At 41.8% G+C, this 27,767-nt stretch overlaps 1 protein-coding gene across 1 annotated transcript; it reads left to right on the top strand.

Moving 5' to 3' along the window:
- On the top strand, window positions 1-27,399 carry LOC122435232 (odorant-binding protein-like). The gene is made up of 8 exons (XM_043459259.1): window positions 1-27; window positions 19,405-19,533; window positions 20,005-20,144; window positions 21,034-21,104; window positions 23,694-23,804; window positions 24,815-24,913; window positions 25,122-25,166; window positions 27,383-27,399. Exons 1-7 carry the CDS (start codon window positions 25-27, stop codon window positions 25,142-25,144), a joined length of 576 nt encoding a protein of 191 aa, XP_043315194.1. The 5' UTR covers window positions 1-24; the 3' UTR covers window positions 25,145-25,166; window positions 27,383-27,399.
- Window positions 27,400-27,767: the final 368 nt, after the last annotated feature.

A 27,767-nucleotide genomic window follows, 5' to 3' on the forward strand; every position in this document is an offset into this window, starting at 1 on the left:
TACCTGCGTTGCTGGAGAATTTGCATGGTATGTCTTGCTCTAAAACTTATTGGCTCTTGGGTGGTGGTTGGTTTCAGTGTAGGTATGGAGGCTTTTGGACGGTCTCTTATTACTTAAAGTTCCATGTAGTCAGGAGTTTTCTGGTGTTCTCAGGTTTTGGGCTTAAGTCTCCTGCCTCTGGATTTCAGTTTTATTCTTCCAGTAGTCTCAAGACTTCTCCAACTATGCAGCACTGATAATAAAACTTCTAGGTTAATGGCAAAAAGATGCTCCACCGTGAGGAACACCCAGAGAGGTTCACAGAGTTACATGAAGAAGAGGAGAGGGAGGAGGGAGATAGAGATGAGCAGGAGGAGAAAAAGGGGGACTCAAGAGGAGAGAGACAGATCTACGCAGTTGTCTGTTCCCAGAGTGTTCTCTGTAGCCCAGACAGCCACAAAGATTCACAGAATTGAATTGGGAAGAGAAGGGGAAAGGAGGAAATAGAGGTGTTCTGAGTTAGAAAACGGAGAGTCAATATTGGGAGAGAGTAATCAACACACTTCTGAATAAAAATGGGAACTGAATATTGGATTCTTAAATGTCCACAATTTATATCATATACTGAAAAATAAAAATTAAAAATCTAGAGTAGAGGTTAGGCTCTTAAAAATACAATATTAAAAACAAAAACCAAAACACACAAAAAAATTTTTTAGAAATATATATGAAGTTCGGTTTATAAATAGGACTTCTCTTTTTTTTTCTTGGAAGGTTATAGTGTAATGAAAATGAAAATTAAGGAGTAGTATAGGCATAATAGAGGACTTTAAAAGGAAATAAGAGAAAAAGAAAAATAGAAAATAGAAGAGAAAAAGGAGAAAAAAACAAGAAAAAAATTTTTTCCTAATTAAAAAACTCATAAAAATCTATGAAAATGAAGGTTAAGTAATGGGGGAGTAATAGGGAATTTTAAAAGAAAATAAAAGAGAAAAAATAAAAAAGAAAAGAAAATTGTTTTTACTTAAAAAAAAAAAAGTAAAAATATATCTAGCAATTTCTCTGGAGCTGTTGGGGTCAGTGTGGGTTTGGTTCAGTTTCAGATAGCTCCTCATTCCAGCTTACACTTCTCAATATCTACAGCCCCATCCAGTTTAGTCGGTGTTATCTACAGGGATTTTAATCTGTTGCACCGGTCCCTTCTGAAGCGGTTCCCTTTGTTTATTTGGCTTCTGTTTGCCGGTCTCTTCAGTGCCTAATTTCCGCCCTGACACAGGCGGGCTGAGGTGGCCTCTTATTCAGACTGCTAGTTCCGTTGCGCTGCGGGGTGGGGTGGGGGGGCGCTGCTTTCCCCTCTTCGCTGCTAAGGCTCCTGGCCGTTCTATATGGAGCGTGCCCTGCGCTGCGCGCGGTTCCAGCCCTCCGGTGTTCCACAAAAGCGCGGAGTAAAAAGCTGCGCCTGCTTTTTGTGCCTTCCCCATCAGAGCGGTTCAGGCAGCCAGGAGCTTGACGGGTGCACTCTCCCTTGGTGTGGCGCGCCTTCTCCCCTCCGCAATCCCAGTCTCAGTTTCCACCCACACCAGTCCAGTGCATGCACCTTCTCCCCTCAGCGTTCCCAGCCCCAGTCCCTGCCCGCGCCAGTCAGGTGCCTGCGCCCTGTGTCTCGCCACAACCCTCCCGGCGGATGTCCACCATCCAGAATCTCAGGAGGTCTTTGCTTAGAAACTGGAGGCCTGTTTGCTGTGTGGTAGGGGATGCAGTCCTTGGGGCCGAGCCTGCCCCTTTCCCTTCCCTGCTGCCTCCAGCGGGGCTGGGCCGGCCCGCAGCCTGCGAGCTGTTCTCTGGACTTGCTCGGTCCCTTTGTTCTGCGAACGGCCAGCAGTGTTCTGGCCGGTTAATTATCTCTCTCTCTCTTGCTATCCCACACTTTAAGTTGGAATCTCACAAAAGCTCCCTCCGATTGTCCTCCGGGCACTCAGGCCCGGTCCTTACCCTAAGAAATGCTGCCCGCTCCACTCCGTTCCACCCCCACTTGCTGGTGGCGGATGCGGGCGTCTGGGGGTACTTTTCTGCTGGGAGTTGCTTTTAGGCACATAATCTGTGGGTTTTATTTATTCTTCCCCTCCCAGTCAGGTTGACCTCTGAGATTCAAACACTTCCCCCAGACCCGCCAGTGCGAGGGTTTCCTGGTGTTTGGAAACTTCCTCTATTAAGACTCCCTTCCCGGAATGGATCTCCATCCTTAGCTCTTTTGTCTCTCTTTTTATCTTTTATATTTTGTCCTACCTCCTTTCAAAGACAATGGGTTGCTTTTCTGGGTGCCTGATGACCTCAGCTAGCGATCAGAAGTTGTTTTGTGAAGTTTGCTTTGTGTTCAATTATTCTTTTGACAAATTTGTAGGAGAGAAAGTGGTCTCCCCGTCCTATTCCTCCGCCATCTTGGCTCTTCACCCCTAGTTCCATATCTTTTAAGTAATGTGTCTACATTTCACAGGGATTATTAATTCCAATAACATAATTCTGTTTCTAGTTTCCCAGTGAAATTAATCTGTTGGATTTGTGGTGATAATTTGTTTTTTCCTATTAATATTGATAAAACAAATACACATATATGTATACATGTATGCATATAATATTTCACAGTTTATGACTTGCTTATGCCAAGTCTTGCCTTTCAATAACCATTAAGAGATTCACTCCATTCCTCTGTTTTGTTGCCTCTGTGTGTTTCCACCCATCCAATCCAGTATTTGCAGAAGTACTGTGAAGACCAGAGTCAGAACTCCAACTGCATACACTCTGCTTTACAAGTAGGAGAACTTAAAGAAAGCCCTTGACCACCATTACTATGAACTAAGCCACAGAAACATTCATTCCTGGGAGCTTTGACATTGACTGGTTGTAGCCAATTTGGAGGTCATGTCTATGTAGGCCCAACAGACTGGTTCCAAATAGGAAAAGGAGTATGTCAAGGCCGTATATTGTCACCCTGCTTATTTAACTTATATGCAGAGTACATCATGAGAAATGCTGGGCTGGAAGAAGCACAAGCTGGAGTCAAGATTACTGGGAGAAATATCAATAACCTCAGATATGCAGATGACACCACCCTTAGGGCAGAAAGTGAAGGTGAGCTAAAAAAAGACTCTTGATGAAAGTGACAGAGGAGAGTGAAAAAGTTGGCTTAAAGCTCAACATTCAGAAAACTAAGATCATAGCATCTGGTCCCATCACCTCATGGCAAATAGATGGGGAGACAGTGGAAACAGTGTCAGACTTTATTTTGGGGGGCTCCAAAATCACTGCAGATGGTGACTGCAGCCATGAAATTGAGAGACGCTTGCTCCTTGGAAGGAGAGTTATGCGCAACCAAGAGAGCATATTAAAAAGCAGAGACATTACTTTGCCAACAAAGGTCCGTCTGGTCAAGGCTATGGTTTTTCTAGTGGTCATGTATGGATGTGAGAGTTGGACTGTGAGGAAAGCTGAGTGCCGAAAAAGTGATGCTTTTGAACTATGGCTTTGGAGAAGACTCTTGAGAGTCCCTTGGACTGTAAGGAGATCCAACCAGTCCATCCTAAAGGAGATCGGTCATGGGGTTCATTGGAAGGACTGATGCTGAAGCTGAAACTCCAGTACTTTGACCACCTCATGCGAAGAGTTGACTCATTGGAAAAGACCCTGATGTTGGGAGGGTTTGGGGGCAGCAGGAGAAGGGGACGACAGAGGATGAGATGGCTGCATGGCATCACCAACTCGATGGGCATGAGTTTAAGTAAACTCCGGAAGTTGGTGATGGACAGGGAGGCCTGGCATTCTGCGATTTACGGGGTCACAAAGAGTTGAACACGACTGAGCTACTGAACTGAACTGTCTATGTAGAAAGTAAAACATTTATTCTTTTACTTATCACTAGGTCTAGTATTATTTTCCCAGGACTTGGAGCAGATCTTTAAACTTTTTCCAATCTTTTAAACAAGTTCTATATCTTTATGTTTTTGAGAAAAAAAAATAGATATTTGCTTTCTTTGACTGCTCTGAATCTTAGTTGCTGCACTGGCTTTCTCTAGTTGCACCGAGCAGGGGCTATTCTTTAATTGTGGTATGCAGGCTTCTCATTGTGGAGGCTTCTCTACTAGGGGAGCACGGACTCTGGGCACACAGGTTTCTCTAGTTGTCATGCATGGGCTTTGTTTCACTGCGGCGTGTGGGATCTTCTGGGATCAGGGATGAACCATGTGTCCCCTGCAAAGCAGGTGGATTCCTTACCCCTGGACCACCAGGGAAGCCCCATAAATTCTACATCTTGAGTGCTGGATAGGTCTTTTGGATTCTAAATACCACGGTCAGTGTGCTCTGCCCATTGTCATGGGAACATTCAGTCCTTGGAAATGCTAGTGTCTGCAGCTCTTTGAATCATAAGTGGCTGGAAGAGCATCTTTAGATCATGTGACTGTGGATCAGTTACAGCTGCCTCATTTTGCTCCCCAGTGTCAGCTGCTGCCCCATCTTTGATTCTTTCTGTTGCAGTCATTACGAAGTATCAGTTCTTCAGCTCAATTGCAGAAATGTTGGTGCTGTCAGAAGAGGCATTTCCCCTCAATTATGATAAATGTCCTCTGACACTTTCTGTTCGTACATCATAGTAAATCCGAACACTAGTTTCTTTTCCTGTAATGAGCAAGATGATTTCTGGGGACATCTTTCTTGAGCAGACTGCCCCCTCGCACTAGAGAAAGAGCATCCATGATCCTGTCCCTGTCAAATGATGGATTAGTTCTTTTTCTCCTCCCATGGACACCTCTAGGACATTTCTAGTTAATCCTCCTGATGAATGTCTCTGATGAATACTGTCTGATGAATATTTCTCCTGAAACTGAAAGTATTAGTTGCTCAGTCGTGTCTGACTCTTTGCAACCCCATGAACTGTATCCCACCGCAGTCCTCTGTCAATGGAATTCTGCAGGCAAGAATACCTGACTGGGTCTCCATTCCCTTCTCCAGGGGAACTTCCCAACCCAGGGATCAAACCCACATCTCCTGCACTGCAGGCAGACTCTGTATCAATTGAGCTACCAGGGAAGCCCATCTATGCTATTAAAGGCATATGTTTCTGGATAGTTAAGTTTAATGCATATATATGTGTTTTTTAAATCAAGTGACTTTTGTGCATACACACATGTACAGGGATGATATTAAATCAACTTATTTCAACCCTCAAAAATCAAATACCACCAAACAGGATGGGATTAGTGACCAGGAGAGATTAGATGGGAGAGGGAGTGTGAGTGTGAGAAAGATTGTGTTACTCAGTAACCAGGAAAGTCATCTTCATGTTGTTGATCTTGATTCCATGGAGACGAAGACATGTTTGGTCTCAGGGACTCTTTCTGTAGGTGAGTAAAACAGAACCAAAGGTTTAGTAGAGTCGACTGTGTGACGGCTAACAGGGGTGAGACCTCAGGCAGTAGGCTGTCCAGGGTACAGAAGCAGGTAGGTGATCCAATGTCAGAATCTGGGTGGACCTCAGTACTCCACATCTCTGTGATGTTGGAGTCCCTATGGAATTTTCCCCAGGATGGACATATGGTGGAACCTTTTAGGTACTGGACAGTCTAGGAGTAATGATTTCAGAATGCATGTTCATGGGGATGGTTCAAATTAAGATGGTTCGCAGACCCTGTGATTGGAGTAAGCACCTCTGATTCCACAAGTTTTGCCTTTGGGGGCTTCAAGAATCAATTTTTAATTTATGCTGGATTATAGTTGATTAACCATATTGTTTTACTTTCTGATCTACAGCAAATTTGTTCACACACATGTATATATGTGTGTGTGTATACACATATCAGTTCAGTTCAGTTGCTCAGTCAGGTCCAACTCTTTGCAACCCCATGAACCACAGCACACCAGGCCTCCCTGTCCATCACAAACTTCTGGAGTCCACCCAAACCCATGTCCATTGAGTCGGTGATGCCGTCCAACTATCTCATCCTCTGTCATCCCCTTCTCCTCCTGCCCTCAATCTTTCCCAGCATCAGGGTCTTTTCCAGTGAGTCATATATTCTTCTGCCTATTGTTTTCTATTATGGTTTATTGAATACAGGACATTGAATACAGTTCCCTGGGCTTTACAGTAGGTCCTTTTTGTCTATCCATCCAGTATGAAATAGTTCTTATCTCTCTGTGAATCCCAAACTCCCAATCCATCTCTTCCCCTCCCCTTAGCAATCACAAACATGTCGTCTATGTCTGTGAGTCTCTGTTTTGCAGATAAATTCATGTGTGTTATGTTTTAGAATCTGCACATAAATGATATCATATGCTATTTATCCTTCTCTCTCTGACTTACATTACTTAGTATGGGCTTCCTGGTGGCTCAGATGGTAAAGAATCTGTCTGCAATGTGGGTGACCTGGGTTTAATCACTAGGTCAGGAAGATCCCCTGGAGAAGGAAATGGCAACCCACTCCAGTATTCTTGCCTGGAAACTCTTATGGTCAGAGGACCCTGGTGGGTTCTGGTACATGGGATTGCAAAGAGCTGGATACAATTCAGCAACTAACATCCAATATTAAGGTACTTAGTATGATCATCCCTAGGTCCATCCACATTGCTGCAAGTAGTATTGTTTTGTTCTTTTTTTATGGTTGAGGAATATTCCATTGTGCCTATGCATTACATCCTTTCTCTTTACCATATTCACATGGAAGACAGTGTTTTTATTTTCATTTTGCCTCAACAGAAAAATAGAAGCCACAGTTTAGCTTAGATAAGTGTCATTCTCTGAAGCTCTTAGTTTAGAAAGTTTAAAGATCACACTAAGACAAAATTGCCTACTGAGGAGGAATATGAAATAAATACAAGTCTCAGACTGTGGTTGGAAGGCCTTAAATATTCTGTAAGAATTATGTGAGATTAAATAGTGAATCTGAAGGACACATGAGTTCTCCTTATCCCCCATTCTCCTGCAGGAGGGATGTGTGTGGACAACTGCGTGGTCTGGACTGTTGGGAGCACAAGATTCCACCAACTTGTGGGGATTCCTGCTTCTCTCTGATGACTCTGGTCTGCACATTTCCTTCAGGTTAAAACTTTTTCACCAAAGCTGCTTAGTATTAATCAGCCAACCAACTGGAAATTTAATATGACTCAGTGTAGTTCAGTTCAATCACTCAGTTATGTCCAATTTTTAGCAACTGTATAGACTGCAGCATGCCAGGCTTCCCTGTCCATCACCAACTCCCGGAGCTTGCTCAAACTCATGTCCATTGAGTCAGTGATGCCATCCAACCATCTCATCCTCTGTCGTCCCATTCTCCTCCTGCCCTCAATCTTTCCCAGCATCAGGGTCTTTTACAGTGAGTTGGTTCTTCAGATAAGGTGGCCAAAGTATTGGAGTTTCATCTTTAGTATCACTCTTTCCAATGAACACCCAGGACTCATCTCCTTTAGGATTGACTGATTGCATCCCCTTGCAGTCCAAGGGACTCTCAAGAGTCTTCTCCAACACCACAGTTCAAAAGCATCAATTCTTCGGTGCTCAGCTTTCTTTCTGGTTCACCTCTCACATCCATACATGACTACTGGAAAAACCATAGCTTTAACTAGACAGACATTTGTAGGTAAAGTAATGTCTCTGCTTTTTAATATGCTGTCTATAGCTTTTCTTCCAAGAGCCTCTTTAAATTTCATGGCTGCAGTCAACATCTACAGTGATTCTGGAGACCCCAAAAATAAACTCTCTAGCTGTTTCCACTGTTTCCCCATCTATTTCCCATGGAGTGCTGGGACCAGATGCCATGATCTTAGTATACTGAATGTTGAGCCTTAAGCCAACGTCTTCACTCTCTTCTTTCACTTTCATCAAGAGGCTCTTTCGTTCTTTGCTTGCTGCCATAAGGGTAGTATCATCTGCATATCTGAGGTTGTTGATGTTTCTCCCAGCAATCTTGATTCCAGCATATGTTTCATCCAGCCCAGCATTTTTCATGATGTACTCTGCATATAAGTTAAATAAGCAAAATGACAATATACAGCTTTGACATACTCCTTTTCCTATTTGGAAACAGTCTGCTGTTCCATGTCCAGTTCTAACTGTTGCTTCCTGACCTGCATATAGATTTCTCATGAGGCAGGTCAGGTGGTCTGGTATTCCCATCTCTTTCAGAATTTTCCACAGTTTATTGTGATCCACACAGTCAACGGCTTTGGCCTAGTCAATAAAGGAGAAATAGATGTTTCTCTGGAACTCTCTTGTTTTTTGGATGATCCAGCAGATGCTGGCAATTTGATCTCTGGTTCGTCTCCTTTTTCTAAATCCAGCTTGAATATCTGGAAGTTCACAGTTCACATATTGCTGAAGCCTGGCTTGGAGAATTTTGAGCATTACTCTGCTAGCATGTGAGATGAGTGCAATAGTGTGGTAACTTGAGCATTCTTTGGCATTGCCTTTCTTTGGGATTGGAATGAAAATTGACCTTTTCCAGTCCTGTGGCCACTGCTGAGTTTTTCAAATTTGCTGGCATATTGAATGTAGCACTTTCACAGCATCATCTTTCAGGATTTGAAATAACTCTACTGGAATTCCATCACCTCCACTAGCTTTGTTCACAGTATAGCTTCCTAAGGCCCACTTGACTTCGCATTCCAGGATGTCTGGTTCTAGGGGATTGATCATATCATTGTGATATTCTGGGTCATTAAGACCTTTTTTGTACAGTTCTTCTGTGTATTCTTGCCACCTTTTCTTAATATCTTCTGCTTCTGTTAGTTCCATACCGTTTCTGTCCTTTATTGAGTCCATGTTTGCATGAAATGTTCCCTTGGTATCTCTAATTTTCTTGAAGAGATCTCTAGTCTTTTCCATTCTATTGTTTTCCTCTATTTCTTTGCATTGATCACTGAGGAAGGCTTTCTTATCCTTCCTTGGTATTCTTTGGAACTCTGCATTCAAATGGGCATATCTTTCCTTTATTCCTTTGCTTCTTCTCACAGCTATTTGTAAGGCCTCCTCAGGCAGCCATTTTGCTTTTTTACATTTCTTTTTCTTGGGGACGGTCTTGATTCCTGTCTCCTGTACAATGGCATGAACTTCCGTCCATAGTTCATCAAGCACTCTGTCTATCAGATCTAGTCCCATAAATCTATTTCTCACTTCCACTATATTATTGTTAGGGATTTGATGTAGGTCATTCCTGAATGGTCTAGTGGTTTTCCCCAGTTTCTTCATTTTATGTCTGAATTTGGCAATAAGGAGTTCATAATCTGAGCTACAGTCATCTCCCGGTCTTGTTTTGCTGACTGTATAGAACTTCTCCATCTTCGCTGCAAAGAATACAATCAATCTGATTTAGGTGTTGACCATCTGGTGATGTCCATGTGTAGAGACTTCTCCTGTGTTGTTGGAAGAGGGTGTTTGTTATGACCAATGCATTCTCTTGGCAGAACTCTATTAGCCTTTGCCCTACTTCATTCCATACTCCAAGGCCATATTTGCATGTTACACCAGGTCTTTCTTGACTTCCTACTTCTGCATCCCAGTCCCTTTTAATTAAAAGAACATCTTTTTAGGGTGTTAGTTCTAGAAAGTCTTGTAGGTCTTTATAGGATCATTCAACTTCAGGTTCTTCAGAATTACTCTTCAGGGCATAGGCTTGGATTACCATGCTATTGAATGGTTTGTCTTGGAAATGAACAGAGACCATTTTGTCATTTTTGAGATTGCATCCTAGTATTGCATTTCAGATTCTATTGTTGAGTATGATGGCTACCCCATTTCTTCTAAGGGATTCTTGTCCACAATAGTAGATATAGTGGTCATCTGAGTTAAATTCATCCATTGCAGTCCATTTTAGTTTACTGATTTCCTAAAATTTTGATATTCAGTCTTGCCATCACCTGTTTGACCACTTCCAATTTGCCTTGATTCATGGACCTAACATTCCAGCTTCCTAAGCAATATCTCTCTTTACAGCAATGGAGCTTGCTTCCATCACTAGTCACATCCACAACTGGGTGTTGTTTTTACTTTGGCTCCATCTCTTCATTCTTTCTGGAGTTATTTCCCCACTGATCTCCAGTAGCATATTGGGCACTTACTGACCTGGGGAGTTGATCAGGCAAAAATATTGAAGTGGTTTTTCATTCCCTTTCTTGAGTAGACCACATTTTGTCAGAACTCTCCACCATAACCCGTCCATCTTGGACGGCCTTACAAGGCAAGGCTCATAGTTTCATTGAGTTAGACAAGGTTGTGGTCCATGAGATTAGATTGGTTAGTTCTCTGTGATTCTGGTTTTCAGTCTGCCTGCCCTCTGATGGAGAATAAGAGGCTTGTGGAAGCTTCCTGATGGGATAGACTGACTGAAGGAAAACTGGGTCTTTTTCTGATGGGTGGGGCCATACTCAGTAATTCATTAATCCAATTTTCTATTGATGGGTGGAACTGTGTTCTCTCCCTGCTATTTACCTGGGGCCAAACTCTGGCGGGCTCCATAAAGGACAAATGGTATGGACCTAACAGAAGCAGAAGATATTAAGAAGAGGTGGCAAGAGTACAAAGAAGAGCTGTAGAAAAAAGATCTTCATGGCCCAGATAATCATGATGATGTGATCACTCACCTAGAGCCAGACATCCTGGAATGTGAAGTCAAGGGGGCCTTAGAAAACATCACTACAAACAAAGCTAGTGGAGGTGATGGAATTCCATTTTTTGGAGCTATTTCAAGTCCTCAAAGATGATGCTGTGAAAGTGCTACACTCAATATGCCAGCAAATTAGGAAAACCCAGCAGTGGCCACAGGACTGGAAAAGGTCAATTTTCATTCCAATCCCAAAGAAAGGCAATGCCCCAATGCTCAAACTACCGCACAACTGCACTCATCTCACACGCTAGTTAAATAATGCTCAAAATTCTCCAAGCCAGTCTTCAGCAATATGTGAATCGTGAACTTCCAGGTGTTCAAGCTGGATTGAGAAAAGGCAGACAAACCAGAGATCAAATTGCCAGCATCCGCTGGATCATCCAAAAAACAAGAGAGTTCCAGAGAAACATATATTTCTCCTTTATTGACTATGCCAAAGCTTTCAACTGGGTGGATCACAATAAACTGTGGAAAATTCTTCAAGAGATGGGAATACCAGACCACCTGACCTGCCTCTTGAGAAACCTGTATGCAGATCAGGAAGCAACAGTTAGAACTGGACATGGAACAACAGGCTGGTTCCCAATAGGAAAAGGAGTATGTCAAAGCTGTATATTGTCACTTTTCCTATTTAACTATATGCAGAGTACATCATGAGAAATGCTGGGCCAGATGAAGCACAAGCTGGAATCAAGATTGCCGGGAGAAATATAAATAACCTCAGATATGCAGATGACACCACCCTTATGGCAGAAAGTGAAGAGGAACTAAAAAGCCTCTTGATGAAAGTGAAAGAGGAGAGTGAAAAAGTTGGCTTAAAGCTCAACATTCAGAAAACTAAGATCATGGCATCTGGTCCCATCACTTCATGGGAAATAAATGGGGAGACAGTGGAAACAGTGTCAGACTTTAGTTTTGGGGGCTGCAAAATCACTACAGATGATGACTGCAGCCATGAAAGTAAAAGATGATTACTCCTTTGAAGGAAATTTATGACCAACCTAGATAGCATATTAAAAAGCAGAGACATTAGTTTGTCAACAAAGGTCTGTCTAGTCAAGGCTATGATTTTTCCAGTAGTCATGTATGGATGTGAGAATTGGACTGTGAAGAAAGCTGAGCACCAAAGAATTGATGCTTTTGAACTGTGGTGTTGGAGAAGACTCTGGAGAGTCACTTGGACTGCAAGGAGATCCAACCAATCCATCCTAAAGGAGATCAGTCCTAGGGGTTCATTGGAAGGACTGATGCTGAAGCTGAAACTCCAATCCTTTGGCCACCTCATGCAAAGAGTTGACTCATTGGAAAAGACCCTGAGGCGGGGAGGGATTGGGGGCAGCAGGAGAAGGGGACATCAGAGGATGAGATGGTTGGATGGCATCACTGACTTGATGGACATGAGTTTGAGTAAATTCCGGGAATTGGTGATGGACAGGGAGGCCTGGAGTGCTGTGATTCATGGGGTCGCAAAGAGTTGGACACGACTGAGTGATTGAACTGACTGAAACTGTGGTGGAGGTAATAAATTTAATGGCGACCTCCTTCAAAATATCCCACTCATGTTCTGCTACACCCAGAGCCCCCAATCCTGCAGGAGGCCTCCACCATCCCGTGCCTCAGCCAGAGACTCCTGGACACCCACAGGCAAATCCGGAACAGTCTACTGTGGGGTCACTGCTCCTTTTTCCTCAGTCCTTTTGCACAGGATTCTGTTGTGCCCTCCAAGAGACTACTTCTCAGTCTTGTTATGTTCTCGCAGCTCTACTGTGGGGTTAACTGTGACCTCCTCCAAGAGAACTTATGCCGTACCCAAGTCTGCTGCACCCAGAGTCCCTGTCCCTGCGGCAGACCACCGCCGACTGGTACCTCCACAGGAGATGCTCAAACACAGTCTGTCTCAGTCTCTTGGGTTTCCTGGGACCTCATGCCCACAAGGTTTGCTTGAGTCCTTGGATCATCTCTGGAGGGAATGGGGTTTGATTCAAACACGAATTTGCCCCTGGTACCATCTCTTTGGGGCTTCTCCTTTGCCCTTGGACATGGGGTATCTCCTCAGATACTCAGATAGGCTGCCAGACACAGAGTGTCAGGGTTAATCTCTTAAGAAACGTTGAAAAGCACTGCCTTGCATAAACAAATCAAAATATTCTTAAACATCATATAATTACATATGCATTAATGTTTATGTATATATGTGTGTGTGTGTGACTGTATGAACTTGTGATAAATATTACCAAAAAAAGGATTATCACCACAAATCCAGAAGACAAAAAACATGACAAAACTATAAACAAATGCTGTTATTCAAATTAACACTCAATATGAAATTTACACATTACCTAAAAATATGTTGCTAAAATTAAAACGCAATGAAACAGAAACTTTTGAATGTCCTTTATCTATTAAAGAAATTGAGCACAATGTTCCAGAAATCTGCAGGGCAAGAAGATTTAATTGAAAAATTTTCAAGAGGTAAAGGAGAAATATCACTGGACTCAGACAAAGCCCTCCATGTGATCATACGAGTTAAAATTAAAGTACTTTCTACTCAAATTTGATTCTTAATGTCCTAGACAGAATTAGGTACTTCTGAAAGTTTTCATTAAAACATAGATATGCAGAGAAAACCATAATTTCAAAATGTACATGCGCAACAATGTACATTAGAAGTATGTACAATAGCCAGGGCACGGAAGTGACCTAAATGTTTACCAATAGAACAATGGTTAAAGGAAAATTTCTAACAACTCTGTACACATATGAATGTTTTTTCATTAATGCACAAACATACTAACCTACTGGAAAGATGTCTCTGTTTTACACATACATGAGAATTAAAATATAAAAACAGTCATATTTTTGTTTATTTCAAATACTAATATTTTTACAGATTCTGTGGATTCATAGAGATCTAATGTATGAATCCAATTTCTTATATTTCCCCCTATGGATATTTCATAGCTACTAGACTGTAAAATTTATTTCTAAATGATTTACCACCACAAGCAACAAATCAGTTAATGGTTTTTGTATGTATCCATGGTTTTATAATTTCTTTTAATAAAATGCTTCTTCAAAGTGAATGCACTTCTAGAAACTTCCCTGTGGGTCCAGTGGTTAGAACTTCACCTTCCAATAAATAGGCTCCAGGTCCCAACACTGATCAGGAGCTAAGACCTTATATGTATCATGTTAAAAAAAAAAAACCCAAGAAACAAAACATGAAATAGAAACAATATTGTAACAAATTCAATAAAGACTTTAAAAGGGGTCCACATTAAAAAAAAAATCTCAATAAAAAAAAGAGTGAATGGACTTGTAGAATTTTGATAGATAAACCAACCAAGGGGATTTTTCAAAACACATCTGTACTTTTTTTATCTCAAGTCATATTTTGTTCTTCTCACAGATTCACACTTAACTCACTCATCCAACTATCCTCAGAGCATCACTGAAAACCATCTCTATGGAAATATTCCTTTCCTCTGAAATAGGACCAAACACACTCTAGTTCTCACCTTTCTGTATTCTTCATCCTACAACATATAAAGAGGGAGAGGGGAGCGAAAAAGCTGACTTAAAACTCAACATTCAGAACACTAAAATCATGGCATCTTGGTTACATCACTTCATGGCATATAGATGGGGAAACAATGGAAATAGTAAAAACTTTATTTTCTCGGGCTACAAAATCACTGAGAACGGTGACTACACCCATGATATTAAAAGATACTTGCTCCTTGGAAGAAAAGCTATGACAAACTTAGACAGCACATTAAAAAGCAGAGAAATTATTACTTTGCCAACAAAGTCCATATAGTCAAAGTTATGGTCTTTCCAGTACTCACGTATGGATGTGAGAGTTGGACCATAAAGAAGACTGAGTGCTGAAGAACTGATGCTTTCTAACTGTGGTGTTGGAGAAGACTCTTGAGAGTCCCTTGGACTGAAAGGAGATCCAAACAGTTCATCCTAAAGAGAATAACCCTGAATATTCATTGGAAAGATTGATGCTGAAGCTGAAGCTCCAATACTTTGGCTACCTGATGGGAAGAGCTGATTCATTGGAAATGACTGGGTGGCTGAGAAAGATTGGAGGCAGGAGGAGAAGGGGACAACACAGGATGATATGGTTGGATGGCATCACCAACTCAATGGACATGAATTTGAGCAAGCTCCGGGAAATGGTGAAGGACAGGGAAGCCTGGTGTTCTGCAGTACATGGGGTCACAAAGAGTCAGACACCACTGAGCTACTGAACAACAACAAAATTGGCAATCATCTGTTAGCTGCTATTAGTATGTATCTGTCTGCTTTCACAGGAAGACAGCTCATTGGATGAATTACTGAGTCTATCTGCTTTCTGCTGAATCCTGAGGCTTAGTCTCTTATCGGCATTGAATCTATATTTACTGAATTCATGCCAAAGCATGAAGAGGAGGAATGTACAGAACATACATTCTTTATGAGCACATGTAGGTAAATGTTTACAGCACACTGTACTGAACTTATTCTCTAGCCTGTTCCTGTCTGATAAAGGAGAAATCGAGACATTCTGTGGACAATGAAACTTCACAATTCCTATACAAATGATCTTAATAATAGCACACTTTTGTCAAGGGCAAGGTCAACAGACTGACTGACTGAAATACCCAGAACAGAATTAACATGTGCCATTCAGCCAGACTAACATGTGTGATGAAAAGAAAACAGATACTGATTAATAAATACCAGTACAGAAACATAAAACCAAAGGTGCACAGTGGTGAGAAACAATGGTACCTTTCTCTATGGGACCTGTCCTCTCTGATATCTGTAGAAAATTTGGTCCTGTCCACGTCAACCTGCAATCCTAAAAGTTTTCCCAAGTATTAGGAAGGTCATGGACACATGACTTTTGCTTCTTTTCACTTCTCTCTGTTTCTCTCCAGCTGGAGAGCTTCGAGAGATTTTCAATGGCAAATACAAGCTCAAAGAAAGTGATGATTTATAGCACGAAAACTTGACTTTAAGTATAGATGTTACTTCCTCTACTCACATTGCATGTTATCTGTCATTTGCTTGGGCTGTGCGCACCTCAAAGTGTTTCCCTGACATTTAATGGAAAAAGGGTCAGTCTTTCCTGAGTCAGACTAAGAGGGCACCTTAGGAAGCTATACTGAAATTGTACAACTTGGGTAACTATTTACAGGAGTCCCTGCTCTGTGTCACCCTTCTTCTAGGTGGGGACGCCCATGAGAACAATATGTGTGTCTTCCTTCCGCCTTTGTACATTCCTGTTTGTCTTACTGAACTTACTGACGTATTTCCCTGACATCACAGTTCTCACGACAAACAGTGGCAGAGTCAGGGTTCTGGGTGACCTCTAGACACACCTGGGCCAGTGCCCCCTGGCCTTCTAGAGCCTTCTTCCTTGTCCACTGGATACTGCTGAATACAACCTTTTCTACCATATGCCCATACATCTAATGACCCTTGGACAATGGTTCTGGATCCCAGTCCTTAACATATCCTTCGGTCTTTGTTTTGACTAAGAAATGCCCCTTATATATATACACACATGGTGGCCCACATTTGCCCATCACAAGCCAAAATCCCCAAAGAAACACCCTGACTTATTCATTCACCAGCTCTAGCAATGGGGACTGAAACAACACTAAAGTGCAAAGGCCATGATGATGTTGAAGTTACTCATCAGTAGTTGAAGACTGATTTAAAAAGAACAGAGGATGATAAAGTGGGGAAGAAGAAAGAGTAAGGGGGTGTGGGGATGTCACACTGGATGGAGAACCACGTCCCGTACAAATCTACATGTTCCCATGAGGACCGAGGCTTCATTCTGGGTCAGAGCAGCAGAGTAACTCAGGTGATTCAGGATTTCTCAGCCTCTCTGTGGTGGACATGTGATGGGACAATTCTCTGTCAGGTGCTGTCCTGCATATTGTAGGCTGTTTAGCATCCTGTTTCATTTCTAACACCCAGATGGAAGGTGTCACCACCCACCTCTTGCACTGTCACAACCAAACATGACAAGTGTCTCTCCTGAGGCGGGGGGCACAGGCTTCTTCTGAACCAGCAACAACAACTACCTTCTCTGGGGTTACTGAGCATGTACTCAATTGAGAGTCACCATGTAGAGAAACTGTGGAAATTTCTGAAAGAGATGGGAATACCAGACCACCTGACCTGCCTCTTAAGAAATCTGTATGCAGGTCAGGAAGCAACAGTTAGAACTGGACATGGAACAACAGGCTGGTTCCAAATAGGAAAAGGAATACTTCAAGGCTGTATATTGTCACCCTGCTCATTTAACTTATATGCAGAGTACATCATGAGAAACCCTGAGTTGGATGAAGCACAAGCTGCAATCATGATTGCTGGGAGAAATATCAATAACCTCAGATATGCAGATGGCACCACCCTTACAGCAGAAGGTGAAGAAGAACTAAAGAGCTTCTTGATGAAAGTGAAAGAGGAGAGGGAAAAAGTTGGCTTAAAGCTCAACATTCAGAAACCTAAGATCATGGCATCTGGTCCCATCACTTTATGGCAAATAGATGGAGAAACAGTGGAAACCATGGCTGATTTTATTTTTTGGACTCCAAAATCACTGCATATGCTGACTGCAGCCATGAAATTAAGAGACGCTTACTCCTTGGAAGGAAAGTTGTGACCAACCTAGACAGCATATTAAAAAGCAGAGACATTACTTTGCCAATAAAGGTCTGTCTAGTCAAGGCTATGGTTTTTCCAATAGTCATGTATGGATGTGATAGTTTGACTATAAGGAAGGCTGAGTGTTGAAGAACTGATGCTTTTGAACTGTGGTGTTGGAGAAGACTCTTGAGAGTCCCTTGGACTGCAAGGAGATCCAACCAGTCCATTCTAAAGGAAATCAGTCCTGAATATTCATTGGAAGGACTGATGTTGAAGCTGAAACTCCAATACTTTGGCCACCAGATGTGAAGAGCTGACTCACTGAAAAAGACCGTGATGTTGGGAAAGATTGAATCCTGGAGGAGGAGGGGACAACAAAGAATAAGATGGTTGGATGACATCACCCACTCAACGGACATGAGTTTGAGTAAACTCTGGGAGTTGGTGATGGACAGGGAGGCCTGGCCTGCTGCAGTCTATGGGTTCGCGAAGAGTCAGACAACTTAACTTAACTGAAGTAGAGAATGTCTCCAGGATCAGACCTTAAAAGATGGGCTTGCGGTTCTTTCTTTCAACTTAGATTCTAAGTACTTTCAACCTTGGTCAGGAGTCCATGAGGAAACCTGTGTGCTGTTGGTGACCAAGGTCACAAGTTTCCTTGTGTTGTTTAGATAGGAGTTGCATAATCTAAGACATAAAAATGGTGATCACGGAGAAAAAGGAAAGTAAGACAAAATGAATAAACTGGGAAAGAGAGGCTTCGTCATTCCAGAAAACTGGAGGATCGGAGGAGACATCAGGAAGATGTACCAAGCATGGTTTATCATTATTAGTTGGGGGATTATAAGATTATTGTTTGAGTAAGGTGATTCTTCTTTATTTATCAATTTGTTACCAAATTTTTGGTCAATATTTATGAAGGGGACTTTGGATTAAAGGTCTTATGACTTCCTTTAGTTACAAACAAACGGGACTGCTTAAGCCTGTTGCAATAACCTCTTGGAGAGATTGTGTTTAATCCCCTATTGATTGACAGTTAGAAAGGTCTTCCTGAGGTGGGGTGGTCCGAGAACACACTCCCAGGCGACACATGTTGGTAAGAATCTAAAAGGAAAAACTGAGAAAGTTGGATGTGCCTAAGGAGAGAGATAAGGATGATGCTGGGTGGATAAGAGGTGTGAGCTGGGATCATACTTCTGTTAAAGTGATCTGAATCAGGATGACCCTGGCGGTCCAAGGGTTAAGGCTCAACACATCCACTACCTGAGGTATGATGCCACCCCTGGTTGGGGAACTAAGATCCCTGGTTGAGAAAAAGAAAGAAAAAATGCAAAGTAGAGATTCTTTACTATCAAGTGACCTTGATAGTAAATAGATGTATAGAGTTAGGAAATTTCCTTTTTTCTTTTAAATTCTACAAGTTACAAGAAATACAGTCCTGCTTTTTTGCTCCCTTAGAAACCATTGAGGCAATGAGTAAATGATATATCACAGATTAGATGGATAAAGGATGTCTTGAAGGGGAGAGATGGACAGAATTGCCGACATGCCTTTTTCAGACACGAGGGTAAGGGGCATTTGGACGGAATCCCCTCTTAGCTATAAGGAAGACAGAGCCCACAGTGGGGCAGGAAGAGGTTGTAAACACTTTGTGCTGACGTGTTCCTCCTCTCAGAGAAGCAGGAGGTTTTCCAAAGGTCTCTTCAGAAATACTTTTAACTTTGTTAAATCACATACTCAACTCAACTTTCGAAAATAAATTTTAGGCTATCTCCTAAATGTTAATGAAACAATACAGGAGTTGGAGATATGTACCTTGGACAGCTTATCCCAGCTTTACCTCAGGATACAAAGGCAAATAAATATTCCTGGTCTTGAAATATCAGAGTGTATTGTGATATCTCAGTCATTCTAGATGTCACATGTCCAGATCCTCTTAAGCTCTTAAAACAACCCTCATGATAAAGATAACAAAATGATATGGCAGCCGATCCCTGCCAAGCAGGATGCTGAAAATGACTTCTGTGTAACCTTGGGCTTAGGAGGAACAACCATTGGTTTGTGACACGTCACACCAACATGATGATCCTATAAAAAGTGGCACAATTCCCATCGTCTCCAGGCACTGGGACACACTCAGTCTCGACAGACGAAGGACCACAGAGACAAGATGAAGGTTCTCTTCCTGACCCTTTTCCTTGCTGTGGTTTGTGCTGCACAAGAGGAGGAAGCTGAGCAAAGCCTTTCAGAGGTACCAGGGACGGTCTGATCTGGGAGGAGGCCTTGGGTGTGTGGGTGTCTGTGTGTGTCCGTTTTGTAGTTTTGATATGTGGACCCACGAGCCGATCCGTCTCCCTTCGACTCAATACTCCTCCGTTAACTGACTCTAGACATGCTCCGTTTGGTCTCTGTATCACCTCTACTGTGTGTTAACTGACTCTCATGCATTTTTACTAGTCTTGTAACAGAAAAAGAGGATCAGCCAAACAGCTGTTGATTTTGAGATCTTGTGTTTGACATGAGACCTCAAGCGATCTCAGAAATGTCTCAATTCCCTCTTTTACTCTGAGTCAGTTTTGCATTGTTTCATAAATCCTGCTTTGTCCAGTTAAGGTAGGTAATGTGTGCTGACTTGCACTGGGGGTGGGAAACTCGTGAGTGATGATGCTGGATGAAATAAAAAGATAAGGACTACACTTTCTAAGGTGAATTTTGATTTCAGCTTTCAGGACAATGGAGAACAGTGTACATTGGATCCACTAACCCAAAGAAAATCCAGGAGAATGGACCATTCAGGACTTACTTCCGTAAACTCGTGTTTGATGATGAAAAAGGCACAGTAGACTTCTACTTTTATGTCAAGTAAGTAAAAATAACCAAGAAGGAAAACACATATGTAAAAAATCAGACACAATTGAGCAGCTATCACACACACACACAAACACACTTTTGAATTTTCATATGGCTAATCTTTCTGAAATCAACTTTATTGAAGTGAGCATGTGGCTTGCTAAGTCGTTTCAGTAGAGTCTGACTCTTTGCAAACCTATGGCCTGTAGACCACCAGGCTCCTCTGTCCATGGGGATTCTCCAGGCAAGAATACTGGAGTGGATTGCCATGCCCTCCTCCTGGGCATCTTGCTAATCCATGGATTGAACCTGCATGTCTTATGTCTCCTGCATTGGCAGGTGGGTTCTTTACCACTTGCGCCTCCTATGATAATGAGCAATTATTATATGCACCTTTGTAAAAGGCATAGGGCTTCCCTGGTGGCTCAGATGGTAAAGAATTTGCCTGCAGTGCAAGAGAACTGAGTTTGATCCTTGGGTCAGGAAGATCCCCTTGAGAAGGAAATGGCAACCCACTCCGATATTCTTGCCTGGAGAATTCCATGGACAGAGAAGCCTGGTGGGCTATGGTCCATTGGGTTGCAAAGCATCAGATGTGACTGAACAACTAATTTTTTCTTTTGTGGAGGGCATAGTTCAATGTGTTTTGACAGGCGCACATCTTTTCTGTGAACTCCACTGCACAGATACCAAATTTCTCCATCTCTGCCCAAACTCTCCTTTTCTTCAACATTAGATATCTACCCACTGAGCCACAGGTTAACGACAGATCTGCTTATTGTCTCCTCTCTTACAACTTCAGATGACAAGATTACCCAGTGGAGATAAAACAAAGAACATTCTAAGCATATGTCTACTTTTTTCATAACTTCAACCACCTTGTATATATTTTGTTTTTAAGGCGTAATGGAAAATGGAAGGATGTACATGTCACGGGAACAAAGCTTGATGGTGGCACTTTTGCTGTTGAGTGTAAGTATGACTGCTTCACTGGTCAGAGTACCTTTGGGTAGAAATCTTGGCACGACTTCCTTCAGTAACCCCACACACCTGAATTCTACTCCTATTAACAATTAAAGGGGTGAGCAGGCTCCAGTCCTTAGGATATCCAAGCACTTTACTTTGTCATGAGACAACGATTCAAACACATGACTTGGAGGTCCCCTCCCAATCAGGAGTGTTAGCCCCTGAGTATAACATGTGTAGGCCTGTATTTTACATGGTTCTCAGACAGTTTACAACAGCCTTAGGAATTGATGTCTCAAGGGGTCTATCTTGAGTCTGCACATCAGTGTCAGTCACTTTTCTCAAACAGTTTTAAATGTCTTAATCCATCCAAGGTGCAGAGGATGAACTTGAACCCAAGGAAATCATCTTGAGTTCAACCATAAAGGAAGTTGTTGGTCAAAGCAGTAGGGACGCTGGCTAAAATTTTTAAGTTCTTTATAATGGCCCTAAACTACCTTCCTAATTTTAAACATCCTAAGGGGTACATATTTGACTACAATTTAAATGTACCAGCATGTGATGACAACCCGTGCCTAAATGAAACACTGGCACAATGCTTATACGATGAACACAAATCAGTGACATTTATGCCTGAAAAATTTCCTGGATGGCTTTTAATATTTGACAACTTTTAAATTATGCTTTCATTTTCTTATTCTGATATTATTTTTTCCTTTGGCTAAATCTCAGTGCTTCTGCTGTCTTTACTTTTCTCCAGTTTTGCAAGCCTTTTTAGCTGCAGTTTTTACAGAGTGACTAAAGAAGAGAGAGATAGATTATAACCCCTTCTTATAAGGTCTCTTGGGGATCAGCAAGTGCTACCCCACAAGTGCATTTTGGGGACTGTGAGGAGTACCCACATCAAGCCTAGCATGAGTAGTGGCCTTGATAGGATAAGATAAGATAGGTTTAATAAGATAGCTTTGCTCTCACTGTTCCATCGCCTTCATTAACGTCACAGCCAATCCAGTGATGCTGCAGTGTCCACCTTGCGGAAGTCATGGTCAACCACAGGTAGTCACTGATCATCTCAGGGCCTGCATAATCTGACTTCAGTTGTCTCAACATGACCCCAGGCTCTAGACTCATGGTAGGCTTGGGCACATTGCATGCAACATCTAGGGGCTGTGAGACTATGATGCTGCTTTGGCCACTATTTTTTCCCTCCTTCTCCATCACACTAATAATTTTCAGTGTTTCAGACACTGAGCAATGGTGTGGGCATGTTTCAGGTACACAGATGGGTGGTTTTATCTCCCGTCTTTCTTAGTGATTACTTAGGTGTGATGGAAGCCAGAAGAGAGAATGAACATAGAGGGTGTAGAGGTGACACGCAGTAGGTCAGAGTTGCTTCTTGTCCAGAGACGTGGGTCAGAGTGGACAGGCAGGGCAGAGAGGAGGGGCAGGGATCCAGGTGGGGACGGAGCTCACTGCCCGCACTTCCCAGCAGGTGCACTCTCTTCACACCAACAGGCATGTCATACCCCAAACTGAGGGGCAGAGGAAGCACAATAACTAATGCGAAGTGTTCCTAAAGTTGTCTGGCACAGTCTAGGCACTCAAGAACACATTTTTTTTTCTTTCATTAACTATTTTTAAAATGTGATAATTATAATTTTAATATGCATATTAATTATTTAAATAGCAGCTCTATAAAGCATCTCAAATAGTCCCAAATTTCTTTTTTTTTTTTTAAATTACTTTTAAACAGACCGCCAGTCCAAGTTCGTAGCATGAGAGAGGGTGCTCAGGTCTGCTGTACTGGGATGATACCCAGAGGGATGGGATGGGGAGGGAGGTGGGAGGGGGGCTCAGGATGGGGAACACATGGACACCCATGGCTGATTCATGTCAATGTATGGCAAAACCACTACAGTATTGTAAAGTAAGTAGCCTCCAATTGAAATAAATAAATTAAATTAAATAAATAAAAATTTGCTTTTGATTGGAGGATAATTGCTTTACAGTGCTATGTTAGTTTCTGCTGTACATCAATCAGGTATACGTATACATATGTCCCGTCCCCCTCGAGCCTCCCTTCCCTTCCCCCACCCCACTCCTCAAGGTCATCACAGAGCACCAAGTTGAGCTCCCTCTGCTATCCGGCAGCTTCCCGCTAGCTCTCTGTACTACACATAGTAGTGTGTACATGTCAATGCTACTCTCTGAAATGGTAAGTTGACTTTGGCCCTAAAGAAAAATCAGTTCCTGGCTGGAATAACAGAGATACAAATAATTTTGGATCTTGGATTGGACAAGACACTCCTGTTTAAAAAAAAAAAATCCTGTTGGGTTCATTAGAGCACATGTCGTAGAAGACACCTGAGTAAGAGGGCAAGGAGTTAGTTGTATGAGAAGGTGGGAATAAGGAAAAATCTTGACTGCTCCTACTCTCCTTGCTGCCATAGAAGCTGTAGGATTCAGCCTACCTATGGAGTGAAACACACATCAATATAGGACGTACTATTGCTATTACTCCCAATTTGCCATGATGAATCTAACTGAAAATAGATTAAGGTGGAGTCATATATATGCCTGTTCTCTCTCTCACAGATGAGGGTCAAAATGAATTTAAAGTTATCTCTGTGTCAAAAACGCATCTGGTAGCACATAACGTCAACGTGGATGATGACGGCAACAGGACAGAATTGACCGGACTATTCGGTATGCATGACGTCCTCCTCTTCACATTGACATTGTCATGTAGCACTTCCATTGTCAGTGCTGTTATCCATAAAATCATTAAGTGGTGATGATGTCTATTATGCAGCCCACAGAACCTAGATCTTTTTGTTCATGGAGATAAGGACCCTGGAACAAAATCTACCAAGAAAGAGGAGCTCATAGGGTTTGAGGAGATCATATCATCAGATATTTCTAAACAATTCCCATTTGCTGAATTTAAAAATAACAAATGAGCTTTAGTGGAAATAGTTTTTTGTTTAAATTTTTCATTGAAGGAAAATTCTTGTGTTGGTTTCTAGTTTTTTTTTTTTTTTAACACTTTAATTAATTTCAAGATATGGCTATAAGGAAACTACTCTCATTTGTTGAGTTTATACCAGTTTCTCAATTGACTCTAAGACTTGGAACAGAAACTTTTATTTTTAATCTTTCTCCTGTGCAATTTTTCAAATGTTCTGCTATTATGAACACTGACATAAGCCCAGATACCTACATAGAAGCACTGAGAGGAGAGTACACCATTGGAACAACATATGTCTGGTTAAGGAAAGATTCTGAGCAGAATAGTGGGTTAATTAAAGGATAAAGCATCTCCCATTTTCATGTGTGATGAGGTGAGTGCATGTCTATCAGGGGAGAACTCTGCTTGCTTTTTATTTGGGTCAGAACAAGACCCGAGTGGCAGGTACAGATACTCGGAAGTTGGTCAGCAAGCAGGTCAGTTCCATACTGTGATGGATGAAGCCCCCAGATCCATGGAACTCCTGTGAGTCTTTGGGGCCCTCCTGCTGGTGCTGGGGTGTGGCTCTAGTTACAGAGTTGGATGGGGATTAGTTCTTCAGACAGGCAGCAGACATCTGAGTCATGAAATGGTAACTGAGACTTAATTTATATTAAGTGAAGATCTGACTTGGACACTCCACTTCTTGTTCTGCACTCAGAATGGGTTCTGAGGGGCAAAATTCTGCCTTCTATGTGATGTTTTTCAGTTAAATTGAATGTTGAAGAGGAAGGCTTGGAGAAATTCAGGCAGCTGACAGAACAGAAAGGAATTGAGGAGAAAAATGTTGTGAATTTCATCGAAAATGGTAATGGAATTCTATTTTTTCCCAAGGATATCATTCACCTTATATGAAAATATACTCTCAGGAAACAAATCAATTTATTTGATATCTATTTCTCCATAAATATTATTTCGTATAATCTGGTACTTGAAACAAAACAAAACAGTCTTGGAAATCCTGTGGAATGGTACTAATTGGATCTTTCTTCCCTATCCATTTGATTTCCCCCCAGAAGACCATCCTCACTCTGGGTGACAAGGTCAGAACAAACATCAGTGTAAGTGAAAATAGTCTCTTACTAATACTGTTCCATTAAATAAATAAATATGCATGGTGATTTCATATCTGCCAAATTTTGTAGATAACAATGATTTTTGGCCCCACAACGTACATTTGATCACTAGAGAAATATCTCTGTCACAGCAGGTAATTTCTCTTCTCTCAAGCCATATTAAATTGCCACTTGGTTGGTTGATTCATCCTGAGCAGTTTTGATGAGAAAGTCTTATCCTGCAGGAATCTTGCAGACCAGAGTCTTCAGGGAGAAGGAGGAATGACCACGAGTTGGCGGAAACTTAACTAGCTTTCTCCTCAGTCCTGACCTCGTGGTTGTCCACATATATCCCTCCTCTAAGAGAAACAGGATTAAAGGGTGCTCACATTGACTACAGGAAAAGTGTTCAATCTCATATAATTCTGACAGAACCAGTAGAGGTCTTCCAGTCACACTGTCTGAAACATGCATATGAGTTCTACCCCACCTTCACAAGATGATTTTCTTGAAATGAAATCGTTAAACTTTCTAAACTAAGACAGCCTCAGAAAATGACACACATCTAGGATAAAGTGTGGCTTTTAATTTCCTGTTGAGAAAGAAATGAAAGGAAAAAAGCAAAGACAAACACTAGCTTCCAGCCAAATATGATAAGAAAGATGTGGTACATATATTCAATGGAATGTTAGTCAGTCATAAAAAGGAATTAATGGCATTTGCAGCCACATGGATGGACTGAGACATGATCAAACTGAGTGAAGTCAGAAAGGGAAAGACAAATATCCCATGACATCACACATATGTGGAATCTAAAATAGGATGTGTGAAAATCTCTCAGTCGTGTCTGACTCCCTGTGACCACATGGACTGTAGTCCATGGAATTCTCCAGGCCAGAATACTGGAGTGGGTAGCTTTTCCCTTCTCTAGGGGATCTTCCCAACCTAGGGGTCAAACTTAGGTCTCCCGCATTGCAGGCGGATTCTTTACCAGCTGAGCCACAAGGGGAGTCCAGGGATTCTGGATTGGGTAGCCTATCCCTTCTCCAGGGTGTCTTTCCGACCTCGGAATCAAACTGGGGTCTCCTGCATTGCAGGCAGATTCTTTACCAACTGAGTTGTCAGGGAAACCCAAAATATGACATGGAGGAACTTATCTAGAAAACAGAAACAGGGTCACAGACCTAAATAACAGATTTGTGGTTGCCAAGGGAGAAAGGCTGGAGAAAAGATGGAATAAGTATTTGGAGTCAGAAGGTGCAAGCTACAATATACAAGATAGACAGACCAAAAAGTCCTAAAGTATAGCACAGGGAACTATATGCAATACTCTTTAAAAACCCACATGAGAAAAGAATCTGAAAAAAGAATAGGTATATGTATGTATAAACTAACCACACATGAAACTAATGCAACATAGTTAATCAACTATACTTCAATGTGAATTAAATATTTTTAAAAACTATTTCTTGAAGACCCTAAAGATGAAACTTGTAGAGTTAGAGGAATGCACTCTAATCACAGAACCTGAATGTGCATTCTGAAACCATTACTCTTATAATGAATCATATAGATAAAAGGTCACCCCATATGTACATCCTGGGGAAAATTCCACATGGACCCCCACCTACATCAGAGATGTGGAGAAGTGAGTTCCATCAGTATTCTGACATTGAATCACCTATCAGCTTCAGTACCCTGGACAACCTACTGCCTGAGGCTCACCACATCAGCCATTACACAGGCGACTCCACTAAACTTTTCAGTTCAGTTCAGTTCAGTTCAGTTCAGTCACCTGGTTGTGTCCAACTCTTTGCGGACACAGAGTATCCATGAACTGCAGCACTCCAGGCTTCCATGTCCATCACCATCTCCTGGAGGTTACCCAAATTCATGTCCATCAAGTCGGTGATTCCAACCAGCCATCTCATCCTCTATTGTCCCCCTCTCCTCCTGCCTTCAATCTTTCCCAGAATCAGGGTCTTTTCCAGTGAGTCAGTTCTTTGCAGTAGGTGTCCAAAGTATTGGAGTTTCAGCTTCAGCATTAATCCTTCCAATGAATATTTAGGACTGATTTCATTTAGGATGGGCTGGTTGGAACTCCTTGTAGTCCAAGGGACTCTCAAGAGTCTTCTCCAACACTACAGTTCAAAAGCATCAATTATTCAGTGCTCAGCTTTCTTTATCAACTAAACTTTTGGTCCTGTTTTATTTACCTACAGAAATAATCATGGAGACCAGACACATCCTCATTTCCAAGGAATCAAGGTCAACACAAAGATGACTTCTCTGGTTCCTGATTAACATGATCCTCCTCTCTTCAAACTCATACTCCCTTTCCTATCTCCTCTCTGCTGGTCACTAATCACATCCTGTCTGGTGGTGTTTGATTTCTGAGGGTTTAAATAAACTGGTTCAATTTATAGTCAAGTTACGTGTGTTTGTACCAAAAGTTTGCATTATCAATATCTACCTAAAGAAACAAAAGACCTATACATAGAAAACTATAAAACACTGATGAAAGAAATCAAAGAGGACACAAACAGATGGAGAAACATACCGTGTTCATGGATTGGAAGAATCAATATTGTCAAAATGGCTATTCTA

Source organism: Cervus canadensis, chromosome X, assembly GCF_019320065.1.
Source record: "Cervus canadensis isolate Bull #8, Minnesota chromosome X, ASM1932006v1, whole genome shotgun sequence".
NCBI classification, from domain to species: Eukaryota; Metazoa; Chordata; class Mammalia; order Artiodactyla; family Cervidae; genus Cervus; species Cervus canadensis.